Consider the following 23,668-nt stretch of genomic DNA (forward strand, 5'->3'; position numbering starts at 1 on the left):
TTCAGCAGTTGGAGTGATAGGTCTGGGGTTAAAACATTTAACTGAACTCGTCTGTGATAAAATATTTTACCCTAAAATAGTGAAATCTCAGAATAACACTAAATAGGGTTGTAAAAAATCAAGTATCGCGGAAATTTGTCTATAAATGCCATGTTAAGGATAGATGTGATTCAGTCAATGATAAGGTATTGTGCAGTTGATACAGTAGCAAGAACAGATATTCTTATAATTAAAAAATCTTTACAAAATTATAAAGATTATAGGACTTTGGGTTTTGTACCTGGCACAACGCTCCACAAAGAAAAATGAAGTGTCCAATATGTGGTGAAGTGTTTATAAGTCATTTCTACTTGCATTCTCACCACTACGAGAAACACGTAAACGTCAACAAGCCTGAAGTGCAATTATTGTATGGTACTCCTAATAACGTATGGATCGACCCTAGGCCTCGAGCAGCCCGCAATAATAGACGTTTAGGTAGACCACCTTTGATTGTATATCCAGCGAATAACGCCTTGAAAGTAAATGAGACCAATAATTACGTTGCAGACTTGACAGGAAACGGTATGTTGCGCGATGAGACTCTCAGTGAACCTAAAAATTATACATATGAAGAGCTTCGAGCTATTCTTCGGTTTCATAAGAATCGTTGTAATAAATAAGACGCTACAGACTTATACTACCTTAGTTTCACCCCAAACGTTGCCGAGCAAAGATAAAGAATAAAAAATGACTGTAGCATGTCCGTATTGTCCGAGCACTCTTGCCACTACTTACAACTTGAAAAGGCATATTTCTAGAAAACATTCAGAATATATCCAAAACAATAGTGACGAAGAAACTGAAGAATGCGATAATGATGAAGAAAGCGACAATGTTGGTACTGAAAGTGACCAAGATGATGATGATACAGAAGAAAAAGAAGAAGAAGAAGACAATAACTCAGGAGGATCAGAATCTGGCGAAAGTCAAGCTACCGACTCGGGCGATGGCGATGAAGATTGTACATACACATATGACGACGTTGTAGCAGTACTAAGATTTTATCTTGAACCACACCACCAACAATGAAATTTTTGTAAATAATTTACTTGTCAGTGATTATGTAATAGTTAACCTCTTCAATTAATTTCTTTGTTTTCATTTTAATAAAGTATATTTTTAACAGTAAAACAATATCCGGTTTTTTACAAAAAAAAACAAAAAAAATGTAATGCAGATTATAATATTAAAGAAAAGTAAAAACTTCTTTTATCACCTTTTTGTGAAGAACATTTTATGGACTAAATAAAAAGATGTATAAAACATTTTCTTGTTTTTTTATTATTATTATCATTATAATATATAAACAATCAGTACAGCACATGTCCACGAAATCATTTTTCCAGTTTAAGATTTCGTAAATTCACTCCACTTTGATGATCAGCAAAAAAAATTTTCACCAAAGGTGTTCTTGGAAATATGGCTTATATTGTACCCAGTATCCTCAGAAGGCACCATCATCTTAGGGGTGTAAAGTTTTTCCACGATTGGTTCACGAATTTTACCATGCATTGTGTTTAGTGTGGTAGAAAACTTTCTCACGATATTGTGACATAAAAACTGATAAAATGAGCGAATATATTAGATCATTATAGTTCTATTGTCTATTCATCAACTCTTTTTTGACAGATTTATTGACCTTTATTTTACCCTCGTCAACCCTTTTCGGATGCCATTACTAATTATAAGTGAGATTCCGATGCCGCCCAGGGGTTGTGTCCTTTGACCTCTGTCCTGGGGGGGGGATTAAGGGCACAATTAATAAAAGTTTCAGCCTTAAACCCGCAGGGTTTCAGTCTGATACTTTTATTTACACGAAAAAGGGAAAATATATTTACTCACCCTAACAGTTGTACAGTATGCTGCGAATGCGAAAATATAAAGCGAGATGGAGCCAAAATACTGTTCATTGCAATACTCGTGTCGTTTCTGAAAAGATTTAGGTGGGGTCTCCAGTAGATGAATGATATAAAAGAATTTCTTTTTCACTCACAAAAAATTTATTATTCAGAAAGTACATTTTTCTTTCCTTTTCTCATTTTTTATAAATGTTATCATATGTTTTCAAAGTTTCGAGGTATGTACAGTTGGTGATGATGCCAAACGCAATGTAGTGCTTTATAGTAGTTTCATCCACTTCCTCAAGTCTACGGGGCTTCTGGGAGATAATTCTTTTCAATGCTTGTTCCTGGTCCCACGATGATAAACCCATCAATTCGTATTTAATGGACTGTAGCATTACGGGGTATTTGCTTGACCATGCATGGCGCTGTCCAGCTGCATGTTCAATACACGCTCGGCTGTGATGAAGATTTTCCAGACTGATTTTGTGCATCACGATTGCTCCATACCCGTTTTTCTCGGAAAATTTCCACTGGTCCTTCGGCAGCTCTGTGGTTATAGTGTTAACGTCGCCAATAATATCCCCGCTACCGGTGACAATCAGTGCAATACGTGCCATGAAAAAGTAAATTCTTTTTGCAGTGGGAATGGTGATATGACTGCCAGTAACGCGATCACAGATTTTCATGGTAAGTTCAAAAGTCTCGGGGTCGTTGCCGATGATGACATATTTTGTGGCAGACTTGTTGAGGTAGATGGTTTTTTCAGCCAGCATTCGTGATTCATGAGTCCACAATCCTGAGGGTTTGTTCTTTTTTGCCGGCTCCAATGCCGCTATATCCTCTGCTGCCGGACGTTTTAATCCAAAAGGAGCCATGTTTGACAAATCAACAATTGTTTGTGCCATGTTTGTAATAACTTGGTATTTTATGTTTTAAATTTTCACGATTTAGCGAAGTGACTGGTAAACTGATTTCACAGAATGATGATTTTCCTACAGAACAATGTCTCTTTATATCTGATTTTGAGCACCCCACCTAAATCTTTTCCGAAACGAGACGAACATTGCACCGAAACATATATTTTTTCCGTCGTAAGGATCATGGAGGGGGTAATTTAATTTCCATCACTTGAATAAAATATATTCGGTACGTCGAAACAGGTCCTATTGTGTTCGTGTGAAGAAAATACTAACAACACAAATAAAATAAAATAAACAAATTTTTCTTCGCTGTCCATCTTACCGTGCGCTAACAGGTAACAACATTTTTTTTCCATATCCTTTGTTGCGTATAGCATTCTTTGAGGATAGAGTTAACAAAAGGCGGCTGAATACTTTCATTTTTTTTTTATTAGCGTAAAGGTTGTGTGAGATGTATTTTTAGTTGATTTTACAACCTGTACAACAATGATTTGTTGTTCTTTTTTTTAGTGGATTATAACTGGACGAGTGAAATTTAGCTGATAAAGGATTTTTGCTATTTTGCTATAATTGATTTTTAGACAAAATATTGAGATTGGGTCACTTGAATCTCTATTGTATACAATAGGTGTTTGAATTTATTCTATAATTTATTACAGATTTTATTTAGGGAATGATAAATTGGATTGATAAAGTGAAGATTTTGAAACTAAGAAATGTTTTTACTGTATTTGATACAATAGAATTTAATTTTTTGATTTTACTTTTCTATTGTATTAATCTATTTCACACTATTTTGAGACAGTGAATTCGATGTAACGACCAATTATATAGGAACATTATGATACAATGGATCGTGTAACTAAGTTTGATTTATAGAACCTTTTGAGAATTTTTTATCAGGCACTTTTGTCTGATGAGGAGATATATGTTTTAGTTGATTTTACAACCTGTATCACAATGATTTGTTGTTCTTTTTTTTTTTTAGTGGATGATAAATGGACGAGTGAAATTAAATTGATAAAGGATTTTTGCTATTTTCTAGGAATAATTGATTTTTTAGACATAATATTGCGATTGGGTCACTTGAATTTCTTTGTATATAATTTGCTATTCATAATGCCTTCTTATCGAGTGTGGGAAACATTTTTTTTTTAGATTCTGAGACAGTAAATTTGGTAAAAAGAGCAAGTATACCAGGTCAATCAGATTTATCTTTTTTTATAGAGCGTAGATGAATTTTTTTTGTCTCACGGTCCTGTGACATTGAATTAGGTTAAAAGAGCTAATATATCAAGTCATTGAGTTTCTATTGTTATATAGGGTCATTGTGTTTAGTGTGGGAGAAGACTTTCTCACGATATAGTGACATAATAACTGATAAAATACGCGAATATATTAGGTCATTATAGTTCTATTGTCTATTCATCAACTCTTTTTGACAGATTTATTGACCTCTATATTACCCTTTTTTGACAGGTCTATTGTACCCTCGTCAAAATTTGACAGGTATTGTTCTTTTTTTAGTTTGACGTACAGCAGTGAAAACAGCCTATATATTCTTCTTCCATTTACTGAGCACATGTCCTCAACCGCTTTCGAGCAAAATTCCAATCCGTTGTCCGTTCGAACAATTTTGATTTTGCGTTCGCACTGATTTTCGGCCCACAATTTAAAGTCATTGAAACAGCTTAGTACATCTGCCTTCGAATTCAGGAAATAAATGAATGTTTTTCTCGAAAAGTCGTTGATAAGGGTGAGGAAATATTTAGCGCCACCAATCGATACAGTTTCCATGTCACCACACAGGTCGGCATGGATTAAATCCAAAACGTTATTCGATTGACTTTTACTGGTATGAAACGGCAATCTGGCTTGTTTTCCCATTGGACAAATTTCACACGCCTTCAAAATATTTGCATCATTTCCAAACTTGACTCCAGTGACAGCTCCATCTCTCATCTTACACATGCTTTGGTAATTTAAATGCCCAAGACGTCTGTGCCACTCAATAACACTATTCGCTGCTCTCGACAACATGCACTTGTATCCATTCGTGGTGATCTTGTAAACGCCGTCTGTCTCCTTACACTGCGCAACCACCTCCTTCTTGGCATTAAAAATTCTACATCCGCTTTGATCGAATAGCACCGTGTTACCGCTTCTTACAATTTTGGCCACTGACAACAAATTTACAGCTAAATCCGGTACGTGTAGGACGTCGTTTACTTCAATCGTGTTTCCCAAAATATTAAAATTGACAGCTCCAATACTATCCACTTGCAATACTGCATCATCAGCTGTTGTTATTTGTTTCACTCGACTTTCACTTTTATTGTTTACAATGCCTTTGTACGGTGTCATATGGCTCGAACCACCACTATCAATGAACTAATCGTATTTGCTTTTGTTGTCACTTTGTGCCATAAATGCTGTACCTCTAGCAATTTTACTGGATCCAACCCGATTATGCGCATTTGTCATTTGTCATCATCAGGAATATTTTGAATATCTCGATCACTGTATGAATTGGTTTTCTTCTTGCATTCGGCGCTTTTGTGATTCTTTCCACCACAGTTGTAGCAATTAAAACTTCTCGGTTTGCCTTTGAAATTGGGCCTTCTATTGGCAAAAAACACTTCACCAGACGTACTATCCTCTTCATGAGTGTAGAAAAGTTTTTGTTTTATTGAATCGGCAGTTATTTTAACTCCGCTGCCTTCAATACGCATTATCAATGGCCTATACTGATCTGTCAAACCAGCCAACAAAATGACACCAAGCCATTCATCGTCTATGTCAAAGCCAATGTCGCTAAGCTTATTCAATGTGTTAATGATTTCGTTAACGTAACTCTGCATTGACGTAGATTTTTCCAATCGAACAGATATAAGTTGGCGCAAAAGACCGATCTTACGTAACAATCCTTTGTCTTCGAACAAATTCTTCAACGTTTGCCATATTTCCAATGCAAGTTGTACATTTGCGGATATGAGCATATAGCGACTCATCTACACTCAATGCCAATCGACCTTTTGCCTGTTTCAACGTTTCGGGTTTCTTTTCTTTCGGTACATCAGGATTTTCTTTCGAGGGGGTTATGCAATCGTCCAAATTATTCAACTCAAAATAATTTATCATTGCGAATTGCCACGTATGGAAATTATCACTGCCGGTTACCTTCTTCACTTCGAATTCGTTTTTTTGCCCCATTGCGATGTTCAGCATGGAAAAAATTGATCGTTTTTTGCAACAGATGCACTTCAACGGTATCTCACTCTATGGCCGAATTTTTTTGTTTTTATGAGCACACTTTAGTCTTTCTACCAAATTCTCGCAACAAACGCTTATGCGGTTTTACTATTTAATTTTTTCCTTTATGCAACGGATGCTGGACTAGTTAAAATTTTCAGAAAATTCAACTCGAAATTAATTTTAATTTCGCTGGTAGCCCATAACCTGATGGCAGAGTAAAAGTAAAAACAACTGATTTAGATGAAAGTACAAAATAAAGTGAATTTATTCATAGCAGCAACAGTGCGCTCGGGTGATTACCCGACTGGGCCTAACATCGAAAAAATTGAAACATTCCGTTTGAAATACTCTTTGCGGGTGATCACCCGACTGGTGACTGAACCTAACATTGAAAAATTGTAAACATTTCGTTGGAAAAAGTATTTGCGTTCGGGTGATAACCCGACTCGACTCGACTAGAAAATGATTTTTCATTAAATTTCTTATAGTAAAAAAAAGTCGGGTCACGTCGGGCCGATGATTTTTTCGGGTCGGGTTGGGTCGGGCCGCGAAGAGAAAAGTCTCGGGTCGGGTCGGGCTCGGGTTCAAAAAATTGGATCGGGCCGGGTCGGGTCGGGTATTGAAAAAACGTCGGCCCGCTCATCTCTAATTGTATTTTAAATTAAATATTTATTTGCGTTATTATACCAACTCCAATGAAGCTCACAATATTTCCTGGTTACGTTGAACCTAAATTAATTTGTTTAAGAATTTTCTGTTACATTTTGGGGCGCGAAAATTCGTGGAAGTTTTGATGTGTTAACGAGGAAAAGCTACTTTTTCACTATATTTCAATTTTAATCTCAATTACCGGCAAAAAATATCGCAAAAAAAACAAACCAAACTTTTAAAGCCACCCAAGCCAATAGAATTTTTTTTTTTCGAGAAAACATTTTTTTTTTGGCTAAGCCCTCTACCGAAATACATGTCCCAAGACTTGGTCTCAAATTGGCTAAAGTCACTCAAAAACATAAATTCTTTGTTATTCCAACAATTTAGAGATTCAGTATTTTTTCCACATTCTTCGACATTTGAAAATTATAGTTTTAGGAAATCACACATAAATAAATTGTAGTTCTAAATATATTGGAAGTTTTTGTCGTTAGCTGAGTCACACCACAAAAACGTTTCGTAGTTAAGGAAATCACAGCAAATCATAGCCGAAGTAGGGAAAATCGAAAATTGTAAATTGTCAGAAAATCACACAGCCAAAATTGTAGTTCCTGTGAACCACATATCCGAAATGAGCCTAATTAATTTTTTAGTTTGTCTGTGTGATTGATTCTCTAAAGCTAGTATTTTCAAATTCTCCTATACTTTAGCTGTGAATCAAATTTTAAAATTTCCTTATTTGAATGAGTAATTTGCTAAAACTAAAATTTTTAAATTTTATTATTTTGATTGTGATTTCCTAAATTATTTCCTATGACCTGTGTCTTTTCCGAGTATATATTTATTTTTGGTCGTTTTTAAATAAATTTTTTTCTAAGCTTTTTTTCTGGATTTTGTCTGAATATTTTTTTGGTATCTAGGATACTGAGGATACGGCACAATTCAACGGTACTAGTTTACAGTCTGTTTTCGAACAATTTTGGAATTCTCAAGCAATTACCTAACATTAAACAGGTCATAAAAGGGAGTATATTGCCCTGGTGCAAGGTTGCAGTATAAAAATATTGAAACACATTGTACTTAATTTATTGTAGCCGTGAACGTCGTAGGCGAAAGATATACCCTCAGGTCGTTTCAGGTTGCTTTGCAACCTTAAGTTCTTGAGTTTTCAAATAGCTAAAAGTTAACTTTTAACTTCTATTAACTAAAAATAAGAAATCGATCCTTCTTTCATATCTGTACATACAACAACACCTCTAGGCATTACGGTCAATGTTCGTGGAATGAATTAACATTTGAATTAAACATTGGCGATAATGTGAAATCATTTGAATGGACGTCAAAATAATTACCTCTTAATTACTTAATTTTTTAATGAAATCGAACTAAAAAATATTTCCTAGAGCTTATAAAACTCAGAGTCCCATGGGCTTAGTACGAAATGGTCCCCGAAAAGTTGGACTTTTGGAACTTTTCCCCGAAGGGCATTTTGGAGCCAGTCCGGCACTGAGCAGCAATAATGCAACATCATATCATTACAACCACACATATAATCAAGTTGACCTGACTGTACAGTAGTCTAGTTGAACTCAACACTTTCACATGACTATAGCCAACTATCACCGTGATAGCTGACTTTCACCTGACTATCCCTGACTAAAGCCAACTATCACCGTGATAGCTGACTATTATGCGTGATAGATGGATATAACTGACCGACAAAATCAAATTCCATCAAAGTAATCTTTTTCGATTGATTGAATTTCCAACAGTGGAAAATACTGTTTTTCTGGAAAAACTTCCTGATCCTTAATCCCACATAGCCCATCTTCGAACTTAACCTCAGGAATTCAATTCTGCGTCGATTAAAAAAATAAAATTAGTAATTTGTTGATAATGACTCAAGTTATCGTGTTTACAAGCAAAATATTGGGACAAACAATTCCGTTTTTCATTACATATCATACAACCTTTCATACAAACATTTAAGGGTATTATCCGGCATAAGACCCTGACTTACAGTCAAGGGAATAACTCTTGTCCCTGAAGAAGCCCCGCAACAACAGATCGTACGTTCGTTTACCATTTTTATCGAGCTATTTTTAATTTATTTTCCACAACTGATGAATAAGCTGCTAATGCAACAGTCACTGCACGAATGTTAGAGAGAAGAGCAGACATTTTTTAGGTGTATACTTCCAATCTGTTTTCAATGATAAGAGTAATACTAAAATACTTTAATCAGCTTCAATATCCGGCTATCAAAAACATGTACAACGACACTCAACTAAATTCGTTTTTTTGTAAACTTAAATAAGTATACAATTGTGAAACTTAAACTCTACAATTCGAGAAACGACTAATCTAGCATGACGAAGTAAAGGTACAACAGCAGAAAGTAATGTCTGGAGCTGTAATTTGGTTGCTGATAACGGAATTATTTGTTTATTTTTTTATTGAAAATTTTTTGGACGAAGGTTGTATCCTGAGCCGAAGACAATGAATACACCCCGAGTGGAATATTTCACTAAAAATGTTGGACATTTTCTCTAGACTTTAAGATGGTGTTACGAGAGATATTTTAAGGAACTCAACCATAGTCCAAACATCAACGACATCGATTAGCTTAAAAAGTTGTATTCAACACTTTTCTCAAAAGGCAATGAAAGTTCTTCTTTTCATAACTTAGTTGAGTTTAGAAAGTATTAATCTCTTGTATGCAAACTGTGTGATATCGCAAGTTTCAGCGTTGGACGAACGCAGCCTTGGTCATTAAGTTGGCTTGAGTGAAAACTTTTCATCTCTCAATAGAGGAATTATATTTGTAAGCAATAACGTTGATAATCAGATGATACTTCCTGGCGTGACGGCGATTAATTAAAATTTAATTTAAAAATAAAACAACGAAGAAAAACAGTAACGAGATTCTATCGATTCGTGTGATGTTATAATTTTTATGGCATTTAATTACCACGAATGAGCCCTAATTATTTTTAGTATTCAGTTTAGATTATTGTATACTTTGCTCGAGTACACACATATTTTAAAAATTTATTAAATATTTCACAGCTTTACCGTTAGGGGCTCAGTATTGAACGATTATGCAAATTTAATTCTAATTTAAAAATTTAATTATTTTAAGATCACAAGTATATAAAACGAACGATATGAGGTGTGGACTAATTGTGGTTATATTGATCGGTATATTGGCTTATGTAATGCATTCAGCTGAAATGAATTAGATATCATTTTTATAACCATTGTATTCCATTGTACAGATGACCTTTGCAGAAGAAACTGTCGAGCCTGAACAGTGTAATGGCCCACCTCCCTTGGACCGTCAAAGCGTAAGTGCACTAACGAAAAATTCTTTCTGTGGTGAGAATTTGATACAAATTTAAATTCAAGAACCCCGACAAATGCTGTAAAAAACCTGTTTTCAAGCCGAATGTACAGGGTTGTTTGAAAAAGACACGTGAGATATTAATGAAACGCTATCATGAGGCACGTGAAGGACCTAAAGAAGATCAAGCAGACAGCACAGTTGTCGGTGATGATGTGGTAAAGTTAGGCGCATTAAAGAGAAACTAAATGACGTGCACCAAGCGTCACCAATTAATGAATATTGTTGTTTTTAGTGCATGGCTAACTGTTTAACTAACAACGAAATTTTCCAAAATGATGAAATCAACCGGGACGAATTAATTAAGGCTCTAGAAAGTCAATCCGAAGATAGTGCTTGGGCGTCCATTCATTCGGATGCGGTTGATAAATGCATTGAAGTTTTGCAATCCGATTTCAAAAACATTCAACCGTCTAAATCAGGACGCCGGTGTAATCGCGCGTCAGTGTTGATGATGATTTGTTTAAATGGCCAATACGTTGTTAAATGTCCAGAAACGAACTTCCAAAACGATGGTAGATATGTACGATTTTTTAACGACTCATTGAATTTTTTCCAAATTTTTGTTCAGATGAAAATTGCAAGAAATTGCAAGAGCATATCAAAACTTGTCCGATGCCACGATTAGGACCTTGGGGACACGGAAATGGTAGGAAAGGTAGAAAGGAACGCAGCATTAACATGCCATTGGTCCAGGTCCATGGGTACCAATGAGAATTGGAATGTAATTTTGACCTTTTATTTTTCTCCGCCTATAATATGAATAAAGAAATTTGAAATAGTTTATGCAACCAGAATCCTTTGAAGATATTTTATTGCACTATATGTCGATCGTCATCTTGAGACGAAGCCGAAATATTAGTTAGTTAAATTATTGGTTTCCTACTAATTAGAATCGGATTCAACAGAAAAAAGTTCACCGTTCGACTATGAAAAATTCAATGAATCCTTAACATCAAAATTGTTATATCTATTTAGAAATCTATTCTATTGCTCAAATAGGCTCAAATTCTTAGAAAAATATTGTGAATAGATAATCCCATAAAGAATAGTTTTTGAAAATCGTCCGTCAAGTGTTCGTGGTGTGGCCTAAAATTGAGGCAACCGGACTAAGAATGAATTTGCCAAGGTATCGAACAACTCAGATTCAAGCCACATCCGATCCGAATGATCGATTGCTCTATAGAATCGTTAGTCTCCCCTGACAATTTTGTGGAAACACTTTTTTCTTGTTGTGTTTTAATTTTTGGCAGTAGAGTTGTGTCGTATGTTGAAAAAAAATTATTTTTGAACTAAAAGTTGAATTATCTGGCCAATAAACAAACGATTTATTAGGAAGTGTGCAGGTTTGTAGTGCTTAGAAAGACGCTCCGATACATACCCAAAAAGGGTCGAAGGGTCTGTGTGTGGAAGCGCTAAATATCGAAATACAGTATATGGTTTACGGTTTCGGAATCTCTTGGACATCAGTGTCCAAAGAAGTTTGGCAATGGATAGTAGAGAGTAGTTCACCAGGAGTCCAACGCTACTACGGAAGCTGTTGGCCGTCGCTGTCCAAGGTTGTGACAGGAATTTGAGAAAATTTGACTACGCCGGAGAACTTCTAAGGGCTCATCTGCCGCTATAAAGCAACTAAAAAACGAAAAACATATCAGAGCTCGCTACTACGGGTCTCTACTTTCCAATGATACCAAACACGCGTGGGTAGAGACTCAACGAATGTATTTTTTATTAGTAAATGTGACACACAGTACGTCTATATGAAGAACAATTATGGAGGGAAAAAAATGCCAAAAAATTCATTCCAACAGTCTTAATCCTCTTTCTTCGTAACGTAATACGTAACGTAACGTAACGTAATAAAATAGTAAATTACTCTTCAAATTGAGCCTTGGAACTAAATTTTAGCTATCTACTGTTGGCATTGGCTACGAAGAGTTGTTAGTGTTGCAAGTAAAAACAGTTTCAGGGCTCAATTTGAAAAGTAATTTAAAAATGAATAAAAATTATTATATTTTTAGTTGTTTAAATATATTTTTTTGATAAAATTAGGTACATTCGACGACGATCAGTAAGCACCGTCTATATTTTTTGAAGATTTGAGTGACGTTTCTTGTCATACATTTTTCTAGCCATTCCGAATATATTAAAACATTTTGGTGTTTTTTTAGTCGTCTTTGTGTCCAATATTGCAACTTTAAAGAAAAAATGTAGCTAAGTTAAAGGACCTCCGTGAAACCGAAACCACCAAAGCCCGACACTTTCGTAACGAAAAATGTAAAATTTAAATAGATAATCGCTTTTGTATACCTCGAAGACATCGAAAAGATACTAACATTAGGAAAATGTAGTCATATTAAACTCTGATTGGTCCTACAATGCTGTTACGTACGGCTACTCCGAAATTTTGGAGCGCTGCTCACATATATTGATGAATCACATCCTAATTATCACATTTAGTGGCACATTAAGTTCTTGTAACTAGTTGACAGTATTCTTGATCACTTTCTATAATCAGATGACTTACCAAAATTTATATAATAAGTCATTTAGCCCACAACAGTTATTAAAAGTGCTGGAAACGGCCAAATAATGGATTTCAGATGAAGTTTTCGCAATTTTTTCGAAAAGCGCCCGCTGCGCCAACCTACCCCTCGAACAAAAGTTGTTTGTTATGACCCAAAAAAGAGAAAAAAAAAAGAAAAATCAGAGGTGTAAAATTTTTTGTTCAAATTTGGTTCAGGCACACCGTGTTGTTTATTTGGCCAGATAATTCAACTTTTAGTTCAAAAATAATTTTTTTCAACATACGACACAACTCACTTTCTCAACTCTACTGCCAAAAATAAAAACACAACAAGAAACAAGGCATCAGAACAGTCGGACCGTTTGCTGCGACTTAGCCCCGTACGACCCGTAATCCTATTTCGTCCGTAACCATAATATGTCCGTAGCCGTAATACGCCCGGAACCCTAATACGTTTACAACCCTCTAATGCGTCTGTTACCAAAATGCAAGTCAAGTTGGGCATGGTCAAATTTACTGAAAGTGTTCATTTTTAAAATTGCGCAAAGCGCAATTACGAAAGCCTGTATGAAGTACCTCTCAATTAAACCAACAATTTACGACATTATTTTAGAAACCCAAAATTTTTTGCCAATGTTCCATTGGGCATTCAATTACCTCTCAAATAAAACAAAAATTAGCAAAATCGGATGATATTTACTCGATTTATGTGCAAAAACCACTTTGGAACGAGTAGCGGCCTTATTCCAAGGGCCCAAATTTAAAACTTTTTTGCCACCATTCTATTCGGCATTCAATTATCTCTCAAATGAAATAAAAACTAGCAAAATCGGATGAGATTTACTCGATTTATGTGCAAAAAACACTTAGGGGGCCGAGTAGCGGCCTTAGTCCAAGGGCCCAAATTTGAAACTTTTTTCGCCACGTTCTTTTAGGTATTCAATTATCTCTCAAACGAAACAAAAAACATAGCTAACGCCGACCCGTACGAGACACCTATTCGTATCAAAAGCCTTTATTGTGAAACTCTTCATTTCTCTTACTTCATTTTCTTCCCTGCTGAAAAGCTATTCGCGCTTTAAAATCGCTTGCATTATCCACTCTTTGCCTTGCTATCATCAACAAATAAATTGCCGGAGGCAATATAGACAGCCCCGTACGAAGTCAACTTTCATAAATTCTTATTTAAACAGCTATATACCGCTATATTTACCTATATTTCACTATAAATAAATATTTCACTGATGAATATGCTATTATATAGCTCTATATGCCTGTATATTGCTCAATATAGATATATATGGAAGTCCACATATGGGATTCCTAAAACCCCCCACACATAACCAATTACTTCCCTGTTAACAGAAACTCTCTAAGTACCATTTTTCCCAAGATATTTCAATTTTACTAAAATCGAATATGGCCGCCGGAAGCCATTTTGTTAGGAGACCGGAAATAGTACCGACGCTTTACATTCGTTAATACCTTTCAAACAAAAAAAAAATCATGAAATTCGGTCAAAATGTACTCAAGATATTGACAAAATACTCCACGCTCACTGTACGGCCGAGTAGCCAGATAAGAGCTCATTCCAAGAGACCTAGCTCATGCTCCGGAGAACCTAATTTCATAAACTTTTTTTCCCTGATTGGTACGGTCAATACCTATCTAATAAAGCTAAAACAGACGAAATATGTTCAAATGTGGCAAAAACTGCTTGCCGCCCTGTGCCTGTTTCACACCAAGGGGTCTAACTCACGAGTCGGTCATCCGATTTCCATAAACTTTTTTTTTGTCGATCGGTATTGTAAATACCTTTTATTTGACGTATCACTTACAACGTTTAACGTTTAAATGTCCGGAGATATCTTCGAAAAACCGTAAAGCACTTATTGGGCCACAGCTCGGGAGGGGTCGATCCAAAATCACTCATCTTCGACAGACAGTGGGACAGACGGACAGACGGACATTTTTTTTTCACTTATTTGGCATCTCTACACAATCACAATAGGTTTCCCCTTACTCAGGGAGTCCAATTCGACGTGTTACAAAATCGGATGAGATTTACTCGATTTATGTGCAAAAAACACTTAGGGTCGAGTGGTAGCCTTAGTCCAAGGGCCCAAATTTGATACTTTTTTTGCCATAATTCTATTCGGCATTCAATTACCTATCAAATGAAACAAAAACTAGCAAAATCGGATGACGGCCCAAATTTTCGACACGTTCTTTTCGGTAGGGATGGGAGGCGTTCAAAATTATCGATAATATCAATCGAAAGAAATTATCGATAATCGATTAATCATATCGTTATCGATAATTTAATAATTATCGATAATTATCAAAATATCGAAATTCGATAATTATCAAAATATCGATATTTTGATATTTATCTGAAAATTCATGATAATATACCGATATATCGGAATATATCGATAAATATCGGATTTTCGGACCGAAATATCGATATATCGAGTTATCGATATCTTGATAATTATCAAAATATCAATAATTATCGATTATCGATATTTTTTTGATAATTTTCGATAAAACCAGGCATCAGAACAGTGGAGCGTTTGCTGCGACTTAGCCCCGTACGACCCGTAATCCTATTTCGTCCGTAAACATAATACGTCCGTAGCCGTAATACGCCCGGAACCCTAATACGTCTACAACCCTCTAATGCGTCTGTTACCAAAATGCAAGTCAAGTTGGGCATGGTCAAATTTACTGAAAGTGTTCATTTTTAAAATTGCGCATAGCGCAATTACGAAAGCCCGTAAGAAGTACTTCTCAAAGAAAACCAACAATTTACGACATTATTTTAGAAATCCAAAATTTTTTGCCAACTTTCCATTGGGTATTCAATTACCTCTCAAATGAAACTAAAACTAACAAAATCGGATGAGATTTACTCGATTTATGTGCAAAAAACACTTAGGGCCGAGTAGCGGCCTTATTCCTAGGGCCCAAATTTGAAACTTTTTTCGCACGTTCTTTTCGGTATTCAATTACCTTCCTTAAAAAACTAAATCTAGCAAAATCGGATGAGATTTACTCGATTTATGTGCAAAAAACACTTACCGAAAAGAACGTGGCGAAAAAAGTTTCAAATTTGGGCCCTTGGACTAAGGCCGCTACTCGGCCCTAAGTGTTTTTTGCACATAAATCGAGTAAATCTCATCCGATTTTGCTAGTTTTTGTTTCATTTGAGAGATAATTGAATACCCAATAGAAAGTTGGCAAAAAATTTTGGGTTTCTAAAATAATATCGTAAATTGTTGGTTTTATTTGAGAGGTACTTCGTACGGGCTTTCGTAATTGCGCTATGCGCAATTTTAAAAACGAAGTGACTATTCGCCCGCGCGGGCGAATAGCATATTATAGACTAATCGCCCGCGCGGGCGAATAGCATATTATAGACTAATCGCCCGCGCGGGCGAATAGCATATTATAGACTAATCGCCCGCGCGGGCGAATAGCATTTTATAGACTAATCGCCCGCAAATTCCTTTTTTTATTTTAAAATAGGTATTTTACTAACGCATGCTTTAAGGCTTTCTTAGCTTAGACACGTGGAATCGAATTCGCAAAAAAAAGCCTAGAGAAAATTATCGGTGACAGTTGTTTTCGTAGTAAAAAAAACAACTTCTTTGTTTTCTTCCTTTTACAAAATATGATGCAAAGTGCTTACGATCTCTTTTACAAAATGTGACACATGGAGCTTCACGGAGAAAAAAGCCGAAACCGATTACTTTTGTGAAAAACGTTTTTGTTTTGTGAGAAACGTTTTTCTTTTGTGTAAAACGATTCTCGTTTACCTCAAAGAAATATCTTTTGTAGCAAAGGTAAATCTGTTCTCACAAAAATTTTCTCTTTTGGACTAGTTATGTTGGCCATTTTCTTTTGTGATAACCGCGAATTAACGTTTTTCCCAAACGATTGCGTTTAAAAAAAATGTTGAAGGAATTTTTCTTGGGTTCAATACTTTCTTAAGCAAAAGTTGAATTCTCTTCTTCTTTCTCGCTTTATTTTTATGTGCGACTAATTGTGCAAACAATTTCGAGATATTTTACAGTGATCTGCATCTAAAATGACCGTCGTGCTATGATTTCATTGTTTCATATGATTTCTATCATATCTTCACACTTTCGTTATGGAGAAATGAGGGAAGTAAGAGAAGCGATGAAATCAATAACACAACGGTTATTTTAGGTGTAGATCGCTGTAACTTTCGAGATGAGTTGAATTTCCAAGTTTCGAAAATTAATTTCGGATCGAATATCGAAAAGCTACCTGCTTTTTATTCTGAACTAAAGGCCGCATCCTAGTCAATCTTTACGAAAACAATTAGTTTCAGTTTGACGATTGTCACAAAAGATTAACGTTTGTAACAAAAGAAATACTTCTGTACCAATTGTTCGAAATAAGCTGTCACTATTTGTATGACTAAACAGCAACATTAGTAAGATCGTGGACTGAAGATCATGAGGTCGGGGGCTCAAAACCATTACAAGGTAAAACATTTTTAAATGAAAAAAAAATCTTTGAAATAAACCAAATATTCCACTGCATACAACACAGTCCGATAAATTGAAGAAAAAAAATGTAGGAAGAAGTGCAGAAAAAATAATTATATTTTCTTTCGCTTCGTACATCGGTCGTTTCGTACAAAGGTAAATCGTTTTTCACAAAAGACTTTCTCTGTTATCCCTAAATTACCTTTGTGATAAACACAAGATTTCTCTACGTGTTATGCTCCTTTTACAAAATGCGACGCAAGGAGCTCATGCCTCGTTTTTCATAATGTGACGCAAGGAGACTATGCTCAATTTTACATAATGTGACGCAAGGAGACTATGCTCCCTTTTACATAATGTGGCGCAAGTAGGGAATGCAATCCCGGTACCAATCCCGGTACCAGTACCGGAAAATCCCAGTCCCGAATCCCGGTATTGATCAAAAAATCCCGAGATTAGTACCGAAATTTAAAATCCAGTTTTCACTGACAAAAAAGTTTCGAAAAACTCATCTGTTGGAGGTAACTTTGTCTACAGGTAATCTACATTATCTGCCGCAGCTGTATTTTTTGCATGGGGCGCTACAGTTGTGGCAGCTATTGTATATTACCTGGAGACAAAGTTACCTACAACAGGTGAGTTCGAATCTTTTTTGTCAGTGTTTTTTTTATAAAATTTTGAAATCAATCAACTTGTATGATTCAAACTACTATGGCAATATAAGATAAACATTGAAACATAGGATTAATTAACGTTTTTCTCTTATGTCGTATTATTTGCAACACAGAAAAAGACGTTTTTAAAACTACGATGGCTAGCAACGCACTTCACGCATGCATGATCATAGTGGTCGGCTGCAGAAAGTACTCTATTTTATATTTGAAAGGTATTAACTATGCCGATCTACAAAAAAAAGTTTATAGAAATCAACTCGACCAACTCGTGAGTTAGAGCCCTTGTTGTGAACTAAGTATAGGGCGCCAAGCAGTTTTTGAACAGATTTCAACTATTTTCGCTTTATTAGATAGGTATTGACCATACCAGTCAGGGGGAAAAAGTTTATGAAATTCGGTTCATCACAGCGTGAGCTAGGTAACTTGGACACAATTTGCCCGCAATGAACTCATTTTTACTGGGGAGATGGACTTGTGCGAGTGTAGATGGGGTTACGAAAAACTAAATTGATTACAACACAACGAATCGCAGGTCAACCGTTAAGAACACCTCGCTGCTGAATAATTTTACGACTGGTTTAAAGATTATCCTCAATACATCGTTACAGAGGTTAAAAATGGTGAAGAAAAGTGACATTATCGATGTGCAACGACTGAACGAACTGAAACAGGGATTCAGTAGAATACAGAGCTAAACTTGTGCAACATGATAGTTTTACGAACAAATTACTAGACAATAGTTTAGCTGGAGGAGTGATGTTGAGGCCCCCAGTTGTTGTTTTGCTTACTCAAATGACCAAGAATGAAAACAATTTAGTTGTTGTTGTCGATGCCTTGCATTCGACCGGAGTGACCGGTCATCTTCATGGCTATTTATTTACAAAAATATAAAAAAAATTTCATTTTAATTTACACTTTTCAATTGTTTTCTTAAATTTTAGCAACTTACGCTAACTATTAACTTCAGTTATCACACTCAATTGCCGTTAAACGAAATACATTTTTCAACTATTGCGAATCGCAGTTTGTTATGTAAACATTTGGTGTGAATTATATTGCGAAATGTCATTAACGTCTGAACATCTGTTCGACCGATTCAAAGGATTGTTCACTTGTAGTAGATGTTGTGTGCAGAGTTGTCGGAATTCCGATGTTGTGGTTTTGGAGGCTTTTTCCCAGGGCCGGATTAGCATTTACAGCGCCCTGGGCAACGAGCCTTGCAGCGCCGCATGAAAAATTTATTAAAGAAATTGTTTCCTACATTGTCAACCAAATCAAATAAAATGTTTTCAACATTTCCTCAAGAATATTATTTTCTAAGTAATGTGTAGTTAGAAACGGCGAGCGAGGCGAGGTGGCAAGCTTATGATAACATATAACCATATATGAATGAGAGATTGAGAGATACATGATATAACCAGAGTTTTCGTGATTAATTCGCAAAACTTTCCCACAAACAAAAATCAAGTAAAGTTATAAAAAGGTTTCGCTCGTATTTTTCGGGATTTTAAGTTTGAAGTTTGTAGAATGAATCCGAAACAATTTTTTCTTGAAATTCTTCTTGAAGAACAAATCAAATCAAACAAATTTATTTAGCAAATAGCTATTTTCAAATACAAAGTTCCATAATCACAGACATTGAAAAATGAACACTACAATTCAAATTTACATCACAATTCTATAGTTTCATTCAGGTGTTCTTTCAATTTACACTCGAATGGCCTCTCATTATTCTCACTTTTCACTTCCCTTGGAAGATCGTTAGAACATGAACGCGTTGTGAGGAAAAACCAAGAAAAAAACGTGAATTTTTGACACAATATTTGTGATACTGTTACAGTTTCATTATATTGCGAGATTTACTCTACTTGGTAAGGCAACGCACTGCTCCTAGCATGAACACTACTTTGACAAACGTCGAATTTGGAGGCTTTTGTGATGAGAGCTACCGCTTAAGATTGATTGTATTGTGTGTTTGAACTCACACAACTAAAACAAGTCACCTATCTTCACGAAAGAAACGCAGTGCCTACTGTGACTTCATCAGCCTCCAAATATTTCTTATGTTCATGCTAGGAGCAGTGCGTTGGGTAAGGTCATGATTCGGAAAAAACGACTTGCGTTGAAGCAATTTCAAGGATCTAGGACTCGGGATCCCAAAAGTATTGAAGTTTAGGGCACTCTAGAATGATCCTTTGTCTTCACTCTGAAAGTGTTAGATCTTGAAATTTAGGTAATTGGCCTTGGATTTCGACAAAAAAAATCGCGAATATATGCCATGAACAATTTTCAATGGGCGGAAACGGATTTGTTCTGCAGCTTTTCCAGCTGCTTTATTTGTTCCAAACTCCCGTTGTCCGGCGATCATGAGCAGGTTTCAGCTCATGAGGAATTTACAAAATTTTCGAAAATTCCTAATGAGCTAAAAGCTTTCCATCATCCGACTATCACCGGCGGCTGACGAAAATGAAGCAATGGAATGGTTATTGAAAATTATTTATAGTGTCTTCAGCCAGAAGCATCAAAGTTCAACTTTTCTAAAGCAGGACCATCATAAAAACGCTTTAAATAACCAAATACGAACAGCCTTGAGTTAGTCGATGTGCGTGTATTATTCAAAAATATCAAGTTAGATGTATATATGCATTTCTTGTAGCTCACATTTACCCCAAGAATGTAATGTACAGACGCAAGCGAAGCGAGCGCGAATTTTTTTTAATCGACGTTGATTTGTGCATGTTGAACGTGAAATGATTACATTGTCGAGAAAATTTAATTTCTAAGCGCCCCTATTTTCCCAGCGCCCTGGGCCGGGCCCACTTTGCCCATGGGTTAATCCGGCTCTGCTTTTTCCAATCATTTTCTTTTTAATCAAGTTATACACAACCGGCGAGACATGTTTGGCATCTTTTTTGAAATTAACGACGAAGCTTTCGTTGAGAATGATGCAGTGCCTATATTCGCGAAAATATTTTCTTAATTTTCTCAAATTTTCACAAATTTCATAAATTCTCACAAATTTTCTTGAATTTTCACAAATTTTCGTGAATTTTCATGAAATTTCACGAATTTTCTTAAGTTTTCACAAATTTTCACGAATTTTCAAGAATTTTCATGAAATTTAGGAAAAACGAATAAACAAGAGAACTATTAGAAAATCGTCAAACACTCAATATATTTATTTTAAATGCGACAAAAAAGACTGCTCACAATTATGGCGCAGCCGGTAAAACATCGATCTTTTCTCAAAAATTAAAAACTACAGTAAATAAATATCATCGATCTTCTTCTTCCCTAATGTTCCCAAAATACAAGCAGCGTTACCACGTTGAATTGCGATGGAAATTCTTTGCAGAAGGTCAAACACTCAGTTTAATTAACATTTAGTCGATGGGTCACTGAAAACCCTGTGTCAAAGTGAGGTCCGGAGCATGTTAAAGTGTTTTTCGGTTGAGTTTAGTATCCTGATGAAGAAAAGTTAGGGTTAAGGCTAAGATCCTGGGCAATAACTTTTGGCGGCGGCATCCGAAAATCCGTGTTTTTCAAGTTTTTTAGTGAATATCACGAGAACTCGAAAAGATAAAAAATTAGTTTGTGTAAAATACAGGATAAGCTGAAAAAATCGTCAAAGTCGAAATTTTTAATTATTGAAAAAATGCTTAATTTTGGGCCATTATCTTCTCTTTTCAAGTGTTTTACATATATATATATATATATTAACTGGGATATGCGAATCTCTAAATTATGAACACGAATGAAGAAATCAAAATGTTTTTGGAAAGTACAGGGTGGGTATTTTTCATGAAATCTTCGATTTCGCTGTTTTCTTTCCTGTTTTTTCAAATTTTTTTCGTAGACTTACTAATTATTTGATGGATATTTAGGAAATGCGGTCTTTCGAACCTTTTTTCTTATTCGTAGTTGTATGAATGCCAAATATTGTAAGATCCGTTCAAATGCTGACGAAAATAAATAACTTTTCTTATTCTAACTGAAAAGTGCCCAGCTCACCTACCAAAAGAGGTTCACGTTGGTTTAAAACGCACGAAAACCGCTTGTAAACCTATTGTTACATTGTTTAAATATGGTGCATACGTGCAATTTGATACGTCAAGATATTCATGCTCTTTGTTTTATACATATGACCAAATTATGTGATTAGGAGCGAATTGAAACAAAAAACGATTACGGCCCCGTACTCGTATCAAACAAATATATACATTTATATCCCGATACGACGAAGAGAAACTAGTTCTGAGTTACATTTGTTTCTGTTTCGATAAAGTGCTACGATTTTCAGTTTTCAATATTACTATCCTATTACTTGCATCCATCATAGTAATTTATGCAACAAGTTGCGAAAAGTAGTTGTTTTTGTCACTAGATGTGATGTTATCAGACGAGCGTAGCAAGTTTGATAACAACATCGTGTGACAAAAACAACCACTTTCGCAACGTGTTGCATACAACGTTTTATGCAATTTTGTCGCAAAATCACTTTTTCATGTATTATTTCAAGGTATATTGATTTACTTTTTATCACTAGTGACAAAAAGTTATATGGAAGTCCTTTTTGTCACTAGTGATAAAAAGTAAATCAATATACCATTGAAATGATGCATGAAAAAGTGAACATTTTGCGACGGAATTGCATAAAAGTATTTTTAATCGGTTGATTTCAAATCTTGTACTTCGATTTTTTTAACATGCATTTTACTATATAAATACTGAAATCATACTACACATAGCTTCGATAACAGATGAATATAATGAAAATAATGGGGAACTATAAATTGGACAAATTATTTTTAATTGTTGTTAAACATCATAATAAGCAAAACTGCTCCAAAATGGCTGATCTATATTTTCAGCCAAAGATGTCAATACCCATGTAGTTCTTGTTACAGACAACCCTAAATCTACTTTGATAGTCCATAGGAAAATCGATTACGGTGGTCTTTGCGAGTTGCTTTTTTTACTTCTGTGACGAAAGAAAAACCTCCAAGTCGGTAGTACTGACTCAGTGGAATAATGCGTTGCGTCAAATTAGTTTAAAAAACGATTATTTAGCAAAAAAAAAAACAAACGACAGCATTTACTAAATATCCACAAAAAATTTGTAAAGTGCGTTTTTTAATTAGCGAATTCAAACACCAAAACATCATAGACTGGGAAGCACTTAATTGACTGGGAACATGGATGACTTTTAAAACTCTGATAAATCGAAAATTGTGTTTTTTAAAGATGAACAAACTGTAAGTCTAATAAAAAAAAATTGAAAAAAAAACGAGAAAAGCAACGATATAGAAAATTTTATGAAAAAATAAGTAATTTTCTTTAATTTTCCCAAATTTCATAAATTTTCACAAATTTCATAAACTTTCACAAATTTTTGTGAATTTTCATAAATTTTCTCAAATTTTCACAATTTTCATGAATTTTCTCAAATTTTCACAATTTTCTTGAAATATTTTCGCGAATATAGGCACTGGAATGATGTGATTCGCTTCATGTATCTTCAAGAGGCCACGGGTGCGCACTTTGCGAAGTATTTTTGCACTGTTAAAGTCAAACTGATGATTAGTCGTACTAACATGTCTGACTAGAGCTGTTTTTGTGGGTTTCGTTGCCACATTCGCGACATCTTTCTCTTGCTGGTTGCATCTTTCAGATAAGCACCGCGATGTTTCACCAATGTAAGACGCACCACATTGTACGCAAGGGATGCCATAGACTACGTTCGATTGTTGTGCATTATCGACCGGGTCTTTCATGTTCGTGAAGGCTTCGGAAACTTTGCACGGTGGTCGAAAAGCTAATTTTAGCCGTGGG

The 23,668-nt window shown here is 35.3% G+C and overlaps 1 protein-coding gene across 1 annotated transcript; it reads left to right on the top strand.

Annotated features, from left to right (window-relative positions):
* The first annotated feature begins 9,721 nt into the window (after positions 1-9,721).
* On the top strand, positions 9,722-10,930 carry LOC119084526. Its single transcript, XM_037194538.1, has 6 exons — positions 9,722-9,742; positions 9,855-9,927; positions 9,991-10,059; positions 10,121-10,273; positions 10,351-10,630; positions 10,687-10,930. Exons 2-6 carry the CDS (start codon positions 9,880-9,882, stop codon positions 10,827-10,829), a joined length of 693 nt encoding a protein of 230 aa, XP_037050433.1. The 5' UTR covers positions 9,722-9,742; positions 9,855-9,879; the 3' UTR covers positions 10,830-10,930.
* The last annotated feature ends 12,738 nt before the right edge of the window (positions 10,931-23,668 follow it).

The sequence above is a fragment of the Bradysia coprophila genome, unplaced genomic scaffold (genome assembly GCF_014529535.1).
Source record: "Bradysia coprophila strain Holo2 unplaced genomic scaffold, BU_Bcop_v1 contig_75, whole genome shotgun sequence".
Taxonomy (NCBI): domain Eukaryota; kingdom Metazoa; phylum Arthropoda; class Insecta; order Diptera; family Sciaridae; genus Bradysia; species Bradysia coprophila.